Source organism: Felis catus, chromosome A2 (genome assembly GCF_018350175.1).
Source record: "Felis catus isolate Fca126 chromosome A2, F.catus_Fca126_mat1.0, whole genome shotgun sequence".
Classification (NCBI taxonomy): Eukaryota; Metazoa; Chordata; class Mammalia; order Carnivora; family Felidae; genus Felis; species Felis catus.
This window is the reverse complement of record NC_058369.1, coordinates 156307339-156319775: the sequence shown is the minus strand read 5'-3', so window position 1 is coordinate 156319775 and position 12437 is coordinate 156307339. Positions and strand designations below refer to the sequence as shown.

The 12437-nt window shown below is 42.3% G+C and overlaps 1 protein-coding gene across 10 annotated transcripts in view; it reads right to left on the bottom strand.

Annotated features, from left to right (window-relative positions):
* Nucleotides 1–12437, bottom strand: part of MGAM (maltase-glucoamylase) — a 230085-nt gene that overhangs the window by 49450 nt on the left and 168198 nt on the right. For all 10 annotated transcript variants that reach the window (XM_045052868.1, XM_045052869.1, XM_045052867.1 and 7 more), the window contains 9 exons: nucleotides 12083–12254; nucleotides 9780–9879; nucleotides 7540–7652; nucleotides 6885–7010; nucleotides 5459–5590; nucleotides 5182–5298; nucleotides 3364–3477; nucleotides 2184–2268; nucleotides 349–466 (listed from right to left, as the gene is read on the bottom strand). In XM_045052868.1, the coding sequence (XP_044908803.1) occupies nucleotides 349–466; nucleotides 2184–2268; nucleotides 3364–3477; nucleotides 5182–5298; nucleotides 5459–5590; nucleotides 6885–7010; nucleotides 7540–7652; nucleotides 9780–9879; nucleotides 12083–12254 (1077 nt within the window). The remainder of the gene's footprint in view (nucleotides 1–348; nucleotides 467–2183; nucleotides 2269–3363; nucleotides 3478–5181; nucleotides 5299–5458; nucleotides 5591–6884; nucleotides 7011–7539; nucleotides 7653–9779; nucleotides 9880–12082; nucleotides 12255–12437) is intronic.

The window sequence follows — 12437 nt, the reverse complement described above, 5'->3', positions numbered from 1 at the left end:
ATACAGTGTGGCACAGAGGAAGATAGATGGACCTTGCACTCATGCAAAACTGAGTTTAAATTTTGCTTTTACAATGCATCAACTCTTTGCCCTTGGTCAAGTTACCTCTCTTTATTTCTTCCAACCACCCATTCATTCATTTATTTATTCATCCATTCTCTCATTTTATACATTCCACAAATATTTATCAGATTTCTTCTTCCCTATGGGCCAGGTGGTTTCTCCATTCATTCAGTATTAATAACCATATTTATCTTTCAGAGTTTTTAAAAACAACACCCTGGCAGCTGGCACGTAACGAGATCAATAATTTCATGGTGTATTGATTTGTAGCAACAGGGGCCTTACTGCGTGGTGGCAATCGCCATGGAGTAGCCGTACAGATTGTGGACATCGTACTGCTTGCCCCAGTGCTGCACAGCATCCATGCAGAGGCTCCTGCAGAACAGGTACCCATCCAGGATTCCTGGGGCAAAAGAGGGAGCAGTCAATGAGAGCCTGAGATGCACGTTCCCTGCTCCTTGACTACTGCAGAACCTGAAACGGTGGCACTCTGGGCGGGGCTTATTGTGGCCATCCTGTAAATGATCACACCGCTTCCTCACTACCAGAGGGTTATACATTTGCAGTAGTTTCTCTGATATATAAATAAATTGTGCCGACCCGTGCACATTCTTCCACCCCGGGTGCTCATGTGACTACAGGCAGGCATCTGGAAGCCAGAGGATTCAATTAGATTTGAGACTGAATCTGAATTCTTCAAACTGAGCCAAATTATGTGGTTCGAGAACAGAAATATTGGATGAAAGAGTAAATTCATTGTTCCCCCTTTGTCTTCAGACACGATAGTATAAAGGCTGACTCCCCAATCTCTTTCGTGCACCCATTCTTTTCTGCTCCCATTGTACCATTCTGACTCTGATCCAAATTACCTTTGCATCTTAACTACTGCAATGGTTTCTTAATAGCTTATTGACTTCCGATCGACTGATCTTCTAATTCATACTCATACTAATGTCAGGTTAATATTTCCAAAACCATTTGATTATCATATTTCCCTTAGACTAAAACATAAATAGTTTCTGTCACCAAAAGAATGAAGTGCTAACTCTGTAGCTCCCCCACCCAAGTTCCTGGCCCATCTGCCCCAATTTCCTATTTTTTTCCTTTTCTTTTTCTTTTTTCTTTTTTTGAAAGAGAGAGAGAGAGAGCGAGAGAGAGAGCTGGGGAGGGGCAAAGAGAGAGGGGGAGAGAGAATCTTAGGCAGACTCTACACCCAGCTCAGAACTTGATCTCATGACAATGAGATCACAACCTAAGCCGAAATCAAGAGTCAGTCACGCAACCGACTGAGTCACCCAGATACCCCCATTTTCCCATTTTCTTGCCAGATTGGAAGTATTCCTAAGACACTATAATGCTAGTGTCTTCCCTTTAAGTCATTCTTATTTAAGTCATTTAAATAAGTCATTTAAATAATGCTAAATAAGTCATTTAAGTCATTAAATATTTAAGTCATTAAAATAAGTCATTTAAATAATGCTAGTGTCTTCCCTTTAAGTCATTCTTCCCTTAATCAAGATGAAATGTGTCTGTGAGCCTCTAGCTTTCTTCAAACTATGATAAATGCCATAATTCTGGGGCCATACCCTGAGCAATGGTGTTGTTCAAAGTTCCATCAGAGCTCACCAGCATCATATTCACTGACTCTGACTTTGACCTTCAAGGCCATGGGTTCTGGCTTTTTTTCATCCTTATAGTTCATGTCTGTTCTTCACACTCTTGAAGTCACCAAGCTTCACTGCCATCCACAGACCAAGCCCGGTTACCTGGTCTCTCTGTGCTAAGTCCTGATGACCTTCGGGCGTATGCACTCGAGAGCAACACAAACTAACCACTAGCCTCTGGCTTCTGCACTGTATCTTCTCTTGACCTTCCCCTAGAAACAGCTCAGACTGTAGGTGGAAAGACTAGATGGCCCCCTTCAAATTTATACCTTATTCAGGAAAGCATGGAGTGCTTCAATTTTTCTTTCCTAATTTCCTGTATATATTACCCACATTAGCCCCTGCCTATGCAGATTTATGTCCAAACTCCCTTTCCAGGCTGTTCATATCTATCCTTATGAATTAAAAATGCCAACTATGCATCGCCACTTTAATCACACTACCACCAAGACTTACTGGGAGTGAATGGGGGGTAATTTAGGTTGCTCGTGGAACATCCTGAAACAGAACCATCAACGAAGTTGGAAACTTCATTCATATCCTACAAAACAAAGAACAAAACTACCACTAAGGAAAAGTAACTATGTTGTACTGATGTTTGCCTTCCCCTTTTTTTGAGGATTCAGAGAAATGATTCCAGATATTTTGTCTTTGAAGAGGTTCTTATGCACATGGAGGGAAATAGATGATCCTGTCTTCTCTACCCATTGAAGGCTTCACAGGGAAGGTTCTCAACATCCCTTCAAAATGCTGTATGTCTATAATTACAAAAAAAAATGAAAAATTTCCAAAAACATTAGGCAAAAAAAGATTTCAATTTATATGGTTCCATATATATCAACTTACATATTCTCTATATATCCAAATATAGTTACAAATGCACACACGTATCAATACGCACACACACACACACACACACACACACACACACACACACACACAAATACCTATTTGGAGACAGTGAGGGGGCGAGCCTGTGCCAACAGATGGGCAAGTGAGTGGTCCGGGAAGACGCACACCAAAATGTCGATGATAGATGTCTTTGGCTGACAACATCTTAGAGGGTTTTTGCTGTCATCTTTTTAGCATTCTGTATTGTTGGAATTTTCTAAATAGAATTTTCTAAATAGAAAAAAGTTTAGCTCTAGAGCTCCCCCAGTTTTGCTGAGCATCTGCTGCTTTGCGTTTGGTTTCCTTTGGTATTATACATGACATTTGTCCTTACCACAGCCATAGTTTGGTCATGCACCTGGGTACCTTGGTTCTGGCCAATTTGTCCAACGTGTCCAAATGAAAGAGCCCCGAACTGGCAATCAAACAATCTGTGTACTTTGTGACAACGTAAGGCATCTATGACCTATTTTTACTTCATTCAGCTCATTCCTTTTTAAAAGAAGAGCTGGATTCAGAAAATAAAAAACAAATTTCTGAGTTTACTTCCAGATCTAATGATCTGATTTAGGTCCTAAGCTACATGTTTTGGTAAGATTATTTACATACTGGGATTGGGAATATTAGAATTATTGCCATATGTGCTTTCCTTTCTTCCTATTCCCAGTATGTTCCTTGACTCAATGATATAGACACATGCCGTGTGAACATTAGTCACCAAATATTCAAAATATTAAGAACTCACAATCCAGATTCCGTCAAACTCCACTTGCTTGTAGAAAAGCTCAAATTCCTTTGCCCACCAAACAGCACAGTTGGGGTTGGTATAATCAGGAAACACAGTTTTTCCAGGCCAGACCTAGAGGAGAAAAAGAAAAACATTGATCAGAGTCAATTAAATGAATATAGAGTAAAATAGAGCACTTTGCAGAGATTCCTAATGTGGTCATGGCAATCACGGTGTCCAGGTACAGATTCTTTCCAGTTAGGAATGTGAAGCACTCTGGATACTTAGAGTAAACATCAGGAGGATGTGATTGGTCACTTGTGGAAAAACACATTTTAAAAAATGGTTAAGCCCTTGGGGCGCCTCGGTGGCTCGGTCGGTTAAGTGTCTGACTTTGGCTCAGGTCATGATCTTGCAGTTTTTGGCTCAAGCCCCACACTGGGCTCTGTGCTGACAGCTCAGAGCCTGGAGCCTGCTTCAGATTTTGTGTGTCTCTCTCTGTCCCTCCTCCACTCACACACTCTCAGTCTCTCTCAAAAATAAATAAGAATTAAAAAATTATAATTAAATAAATAGATAAATAATAAAAAATGGTTAAAACCTAAATGATTGAATCCATGGACCCAGCATCATCTATCTCATTAATCTTCACCTCTGACCTCTGCTTCACAGTTCCCACTCACTTTGTCTAGGCCCAGGCCCAGGTTGGTAAATGTGGGAGAGTCCCATTGAAATGTCAACTGAGCTGTTACAAGTTGTGGGTTTGCAGCATCGGTTCCTCTTCTGTATTCCCTGCTATCTGCTTTCTCTCGGACACAGGGTCAACAGAAGCAGTAGAAGAGAACCGGCAGGAAAAACAAAAACAAAAACAAAGTGACCCAGCAGAGGGGCACCCGGGTGGCTCAGTGGTTGAGCATCCAACTCTTGATTTCGGCCCAGGTCATGATCCCAGAGTCATGATCTATGCATCGGGCTCCACACTGAGTGTGACACCTGTTCAAGATTCTTTCTCTCGGGAGGGGGGTGGGGGAGGGAGGTGGTCCTGGGTGGCTTAGTTAGTTGAGCATCTGACTCCTGATTTTGGTTCAGGTCATGATTTCACAGTTTGTGTGTTCAAGCCCTGTATTGGGCTCCATGCTGGCAGCAAGAAGCCTGCCTGGGATTCTTTCTCTCCCTGTCTCTGCCTCTCCCCTGCTCATGTGCTCTCTCTCACTCTCTCTCTCTCTCTCTCTCTCTCTCTCTCTCTCTCTCTCTCAAAATAAATAAACTTTAGAATAATTGAAAAAAAAAAAGATTCTCTCTCTCCCATGCTCTCACTCACATTCTCTCTCTAAAATAAAAAAAAAAGAAAAGAATTGAACCAACAGATAACACCCTTGTGAAAACATGGACGAGTAAAAGTTTGAGGCAGAGGTAGTCAAACTGGTGAAATACTACAAAGAAACAGAGTACAAAGTGGAATGAAATGGTTCCTTTGGATCTGGCAGTTAGGAGGTATGTGGTGGTATCCATCAGGGCAGCACCAGTGACATGGAGGGGAGGACAGCCACCTACAGTCAGCTGGAGAGGGAAGGGGCGTGAGGGTGAGGACAGGGTATTCAGTGTGCAGGCTATTGTTTAAAGGGACTTGGCTGTGAGGGGAATGCATGAGTGAGATGGCTGGTAGGTGTCTGGGGATGAGACGACAGGGGCAAGTTTATCCCCACCATGTGTATAAGGCATCTGAAAGTATCCAACAAGACAACTACACACACACACACACACACACACACACACACACACACACTGCCACAGCCCCTGTGCCAGCACCAGCCCCCATATCCCCCTTTCAATTACCTCCCCAATGAGCGGAGTCACCCCATCTGAAACATTCACCCATATCTTCGCATCTGAACCCCTGTCATACGGGCCATAGGGGTTGCTTGGGGAAGAGTTGTTGGAGATGGCTGGATCCTAAGACGAGGAAAAATACAGTGAAGGACCCAGCTTCAAGCTTGAGGCACAGAAAGGAGGTTGGGAATTGGGGCGGGGGGGGGGCGGTGGAGAGGGAGGTGGATGTAATGACAAGGAAGAGCAAGCACCTGACCTGGAGGACAAAGAGGGTGGCACGTACCACAATGACGACCAATTTCTGTCCGTTATTGTGTAACTCCTTAACAAACTCAGGGAAGCCTTTAAAATTTACTGGGTCATAAGTGAAGTCCTTCCTCTCGTCCATATAATCAATATCAGCATGCTGAACATCCTGAAAGAATACACAAAGTCCACAACCTTGTGCTCAGGAATTTCCCTGTTCGAATGACTCAGTCCTATTATCATTGTTATTATCCACAATACACACTCTGTGCTGTGCCCTGCACAGGGTTCTGGATCGGTCCCTGGCATCTAGGTGCTTTTGCTCCAATAGTAATTTCAAAAACAGAGGACCCATTGTTTTCCCTAAGACCTGACTCCCACCCCTGGAATCAGGTTAACTGTATCATCTGACCTTGCTGCCTGGCCCTCTGGCCTTAAAAGCCATTCTAACAAACAAGCCACAACAATTACAACAAATCACTAAGGCTATCAAAAACATATCCATACCTAAATCCTACGCCATCCACAAGACAAGGGGGAAGAAGGAGCTGTCTGTCCCATGTCTCCCACATTGTACTGCCCCACATTTTGTTTCATTGCTTCTCTCATAATTCAAGTTTTCTTTGGCACCTATTTTTTCCTAATTTGGCCTGTATGAAAATAGTGGAGCCCGGAATGAAATGGACTCTTGCTTTAGGACGTATGTATCTGGGGTTGGGGAGAGAGGAGTGTTATTCCAGGCACTACTGGGTTTTTCCCATTGCAAAACCTCACTCTTGAAAAACCTCACTCTCCATGATATACCAGATACATTCAGATGTGACCACCCAAAATATTAAAATATGCTATTATCATGTGTATGTACTATGCACTTTTGCTCACTTAAACTAGGGAAAGAAATCCTTTGAGAATTTAAATAAAAACACATTCTATAAATGTAGTCAATAGAGTAAGCATAAGAAAGTTTTGCTAATAAAATGTTATAAGAAAAACAGAGACTGGGGTGCCTGGGTGGCTCAGTTGGTTAAGCATCTGACTTCGGCTCAGGTCACGATCTCATGGTTTGTGAGTTCGAGCCCCCCACATCAGGCTCTGTGCTGACAGCTCGGAGCCTGGAGCCTGCTTCAGATTCTGTGTCTCCCTCTCTCTCTCCCCCTCCCCAGCTCGCACTCTCTCTCTCTCTCTCTCAAATATAAATAAACATCAAAAAAAAATTTTAAAGAAAAACAAAGACAAACATATTGCCTCCTAACTCCAAAATTGTGGTCTCTACTATTTCCTACTAAAAAGAACTAGTTCCTTAAAGGAATGGCTAGCCCAACAAAATGTCTAGCCTCCTGAATATATAAAAATCTTTGTATTGTATATTTAAAAAAAAATCCAAGGGGAGACAGTATAAACAGTTTTGTTTATTCCCCAAGGGAATTCCTTTATTACTGGAAGATGTTTAAAGCCTTACTTACATAAGGGAGCTGTGCGGCACGGTTTCTCTCCACGACTTCTCTCATGTTCTGTAGGGTTCCATAATCATACCGACTGAGATGAAATCCAAGTGCCCAGTATGAGGGAAGGGCTGGCCGTCCAATGAGCTGATAGAAGTATGTGAAATAAAAGTTAGCAAATACTCTATTTTTTTAAAGTTTTATTTATTTTGAGAGAGAGAGAGAGCAAGTGCAGGAACAAGAGAGGGGCAGCAAGAGAGGGAGAGAGAGAATCCCAAGTAGTCTTCATGCCTAGTGGGGAGCCCAATGCCCAACTCAATCTCACCACCATGAGATCATGACCTGAGCCAAGATCAAGAGTCAGGTGCTTAACTGACTGAGCCACCCAGGCACCCCACAGATACTCTATTTTAAACAAAACTTTGTAAGCATTGATTGGGTGGCATAAGACGTATTCCATTTCCCAAGATACCATTTCCTAATGTTAGAATATTAGTCTATTTTCCTAGCCCCTTTTATAAATCATTGAAGGTAGGGTCAATTTGTAGTTTCAGATTTACAGCAGCGACTTATAATAGCAGATTTTTTGTGACTCGTGCTTGCCTATTAAATTTACTTTTCTTTGTACTATTTAGGATTTATTCCCTCAGTCATAATCATGATATCATAAGTTTACCTCTAGATATTCTTGAACAACTTGCTCTGGAGTATTTCCCAAAAACACATAGAAGTCGAGGATGCCTCCAATGGTGCGGTAAGTGACAGCTGGGGCGGGCTGGAGGGTAACCTCTTGCAAGATTAAAAGCGAAAAAAATAAATATTAGAATTTACTCTAGTTTTAATTACAAAGTTTTAGACTGCAGGATCCTCAATCATCTGAATATTAATAAAGTGAATCCAGTGCCTCAAATTTTGTATACAAAGAGGCACATTTCTGCTGATCGAGTCTGCCCTCACAGCACGGGAAAGGCAACGCATTTGTTCTGAGAACAGATCTCAATAATTGGTGATTAGAGTGTCTTCACTCCCTATGTCAGGATTCAGGCTTTCATGAAAAAGCAATCAATTTCTTGAAGGGGTCCAGATAAGCCACTGTAGCACAGAAGTTATTTCAAGCTGAAAACATTTGAGTTTCCGAAATCCCTTATCAACCAAAAAGCAGGGCTTCCAGAATAACTCGCTTGTCATAAATTCCCACCCCTGGAGAGACAAAACTTCGGCACCACACCCAAGCAGACATCGTCACAAGAATATTCTATCTTCCCACTAAGGGCTCATTATCTTTCCAAAAAGTCCTTTGGTTTTTCATAAGTGTCCTTTCTTCCCCTCCCATTTATGTATCAGGGTGGAATATAAGCCCCAAGTTCTAAACACCCCCCTGAGTTACTCTTGGCTGAGCATTCTTCTGTATTCCCATGTTACACATATAAATAAACTGTCTTTTCTCTTGCTAGCCCATCTCTTGTCAGTTTGATTCACAGGCCCCCAAATACCACACTGATGAGGGCAAGAGGACAAGTTTTTCTTCTCTGACATTCACAGCTACAAAACACATTGCTCCCACCCCATGCCCCATCATCACTGCAGCTATGGAACCCAATTAGATACACTGAGGTACTAGCCTCAGTTAATCTCACATCAAGCAAAAGCCAAGTTAAAAAAAAAAAAGTCAGAGATTATATTATAAATTCAAAATCCCTCTAAGCCCCAGTCACTGTTCTCAGAGGTGAAGTCTCCCCATAGCCTTGGTTTGCATTTAGGAATAAAGGAATAAAAACATTCAAGATCTACTGAAGTGTACTCTTAGGTCACAAGAATAACTCACATGGAATATCTAGGATCCTGGGGCCTTTCCCTTTAAGCCTCACTCAACTTGTTTTCTAGTTCCTTTCAACACCCTGAAATAATTGTACAATCCCTGCACTAACTCAGTCTATTCTTAGACTATTAGGTATCTTAGAATCATGTTAGGTCACCTAGAGTGGGTCTCAAACAATCGGTAGTAAAGGATCAGAGCTTTACTTTTTATTTGCAATTCTTTGCAACCTGATGCTTTTGTAAAATAGCGTGAAAATTAACAGGAATGGGTTCATGCATGCCCTTGGATGCTACAGCAATGTTTACTTTCCATTTCTAGACTCAGTTTGTGAATGAGCGGTGGGCCATGCTTTGAGCAGCTCTTATCCAGTCCATTGATTCAGTTGAGAAGAGGGTAGGGATCAATACAATCAACCCTGGAAAATTCTAACATATCTCCTCTTCCCATGTAGTGATTGATTCATGACCTCTGAGATCCACTGTTACTGGTACAAGCAGAAAAAAAAGTTGGGAACCAATGATCCAGTCTAAACCTTTAAAGATGGGGAAGCTAGCAGACTTCTTGGAGTCCTATGATGTTACAATGTTTTTTCTTAAACAAACTGATCTTACTGTGGATGACCTTGCCACTCCACTTCACCTTGCTATCTTTGTATTATCTAAATGAAATATTCACTGCTCAGTTGTAGCTCCCTGGTTAGGCCCTGCTACTGTCATCGTAGGCCCAGGGCAATTGGCTGTTTCCTACCAGAGTTTATATCAACCACTATACAGGATGGAAGTCTAAAGAAGGAAAAAGAACAAATTGGTAGAAACTGCCTCTGAGTAGATTATAGAATAATAGGCTTAGTTGTTCTAACTCTATAATAGAAAAATATTCCAAAAGAGGCAACCAGATTCAGGAAAATCACAAGCTAGGAGAGAAAGCCTTATTCGTGGCTACCATACAACAACCGGTAATGAAGTAGGGAAGAGACGATCAGAGAACATAGCCCCTGAGCTGTGGTTCAGCCATTCCTAAAGGGCTCCCCTGCTCTTATCACAGGCCTGAAAATTGCTCTTACGCATTTTTTCATGAATATTCCCTTAGTTTTTTACCCATGGCATTGCTATTCATCAGAAACAGTCCAAAGGACAATCCGCTGGCATCTTCAAGACACAGGAAGAATGTCTGTGTGCCATACAAGTTAGTTCCATCCTGCAGAAAGAAAATGAAAAATAAAAAATTTGCCATCTAACAATCTAAACCGCAAATGGCTGGAAATGACCTAAGAAATCAGTGTTAATCATGTGAGTAATTGACAGGGACCTCATGGTCAAAGAAGAGACAAATCTTTTTTTAAAATTTTTGTTTTTTTTAACGTTTATTTATTATTGAGAGACAGAGAGACACAGAGCGTGAGCAGAGGACGGGTAGAGACAGGGGGAGACACAGAATCTGAAGTAGGCTCCAGGCTCTGAGCTGTCAGCACAGAGCCTGATGCGGGGCTCGAACTCACAACCACCCAGGCACCCCAACAAATAAATCTTTAAAATATCAAGTTCAGGGGTGCTTGGGTGGCTCAGTCGGCTGAGCATTCAACTTCCACTCAGGTCATGATCGCACAGTCACGAGTTCAAGTCCCACATTAGGCTCTGTGCTGACATCTCAGAGCCTGGATCCTGCTTCCAATTCTGTGTCTCCCACTCTCTCTGCCCCTCCCCACTAATGCTCTGTTTCTCTCTCACACACAAATAAATAAAGATTAAAATAATAATAATAATAAAATAAAATATCAAGTCTACATTTAGTTGATGTCAGCCAAGTGAATTATAGTTCTTTTATTGAATGAGCCAGCTATGACCATTTACCTAGTAGAAATGTGAAAGCCTGTGATATCTGTTAAAATGTGGGAGAACAAGAATTTGGAAGCTGTAGTTCAAAAGGTCTCTTCTGTCAAAGAGGCTTAACCTAACCACATCTGCAAAAGCTCCATCAAGCCTTAATATGAATCAAACATCTTTCTAACGTGCAACTAGATCAAGCTCTACTCAAGATAACTGGTCTTCCAGTCTTCAGAACAGTAGACTTGAAAACTTAAGCTGATTTTCTAAGACTTTAGAACAGTAGTTCTCAACCTGGGCTGCATCCTAGTCCAGTGAAAACAGAGTTACTGTGGGTGGAGAGTTTGTTAAATGTCTCCAGGTGATTCCAGTGTGTAGTCATGCTTGAAATCACTGCTCTAGAAAAGCAGTTCTCAAAACTTGGTATGCATTAGAAATTACATTGGGGGCACCTGGGTGGCTCAGTCAGTTAAGTGTCCAACTTTGGTTCAGGTCATGATCTCGTGGTTTGTGAGTTTGAGCCCTGCATTGGGCTCTGTGCTGACGCTCAGAGCCTGGAGCCTGCTTTGGATTCCATGTCTCTCTCTTTCTCTCTCTCTCTGCCCCTCCCCAGCTTGTGCTCTTTCTCTCTCTCTCAAAAATAAACATTAAAAAAATTGAAAGAAATTATATATGAATGTTAAATGCAGTTTTTTGTTTCTTGTTTTTTGTTTTTTAGAGAGAGGTAGAGAGAGTGCACATGCAGGGGAGGGGGAAGAGGGAGAGAGGAAGAAAGAGAATCCAAAGCAGGCTCCACACTCAGCACAGAGACCAACACAGGGCTCGATCCCATGACTCTGGGGTCATGACCTGAGCCTAAATCAAGAGTCAGATGCTCAACCAACTGAGCCACCCAGTTACGCCTAAATGCAGATTCTAATTCAATAGATGGAAGAGGGAACTTAGAGCCCACATTTCTCACATGGTGATGCCCATTTGAGTAGCAAGGATCTGAGGGTCTTCATCAGATAACCATCACCAGTCATTCACAGATGGATGAGCTGCTTTGACTCATCACCTTTTCTGTCCTTCTGATAGGCATGTGGTAGAACAAGGGCATGGGCTTTCCATTAGACGGGCCAGGGATGAGATCCTATTTTTGTTACTTCAAACTTTTTTTTAAACATTGGGCTATTTCTGAGCCTCAGTTTCTCACCTGTTAAATGGAATAAATTAGACGTATGTTTTTAGAGTTCTTTCGGTAAATAGAGATGCTATATAGCAAGAATCACTTAATCATTTCAATGATCTCCTTTATCCAGACTGTTCTAGAGATTCTGTATCTATAAATTCCTTTAATTCCTATCACAACCCTATGAGGGGAGTATATTCCCCCATTTTATAGATGAGAAACTGAGGACCCGTACAGGTAACTTGCCCGGAATCACGTAATTGGTGAGTGGCAGGCAGTGTCAAAATGCAAACCTCAACAGCCTCACCCCAGAGTCTCACTCAACTATCATCCTACACTGCTAGCAGTGACTGTCAAGGATGAGTCTATGACCTTCAGTGCAGAGGGGGCCATCCTGAGAGCTTACCCCATTGGGGATTGTGTCCCTGGCAAACATGGACCAGGTCTTCCAATTCATGTCATGCCGGTACTGTCGGTGCACATGTTCTCCCAGACCATACACATTAGGACTGGGCAGTCGGGTGGAGAACTGCAGGAACTGATCAGCAAACAGGAGGGGTCCGATGCTCGAGTCCAACCTAGACGTCGATGCAAAATGCAGGGACAGGTGGGCAAGTGGAGTGGAAAGGACACAGCCTCTTAGAAAAGTGTCCTCTATGTTTTGATGACTCAATATCCCCTATTTAACTGGCGCCATTTGCCCTTCTGTGATGTTTTCCCATAGATGCCAAGAGATCAGGACTTCTTTTTCCCTTAGACAC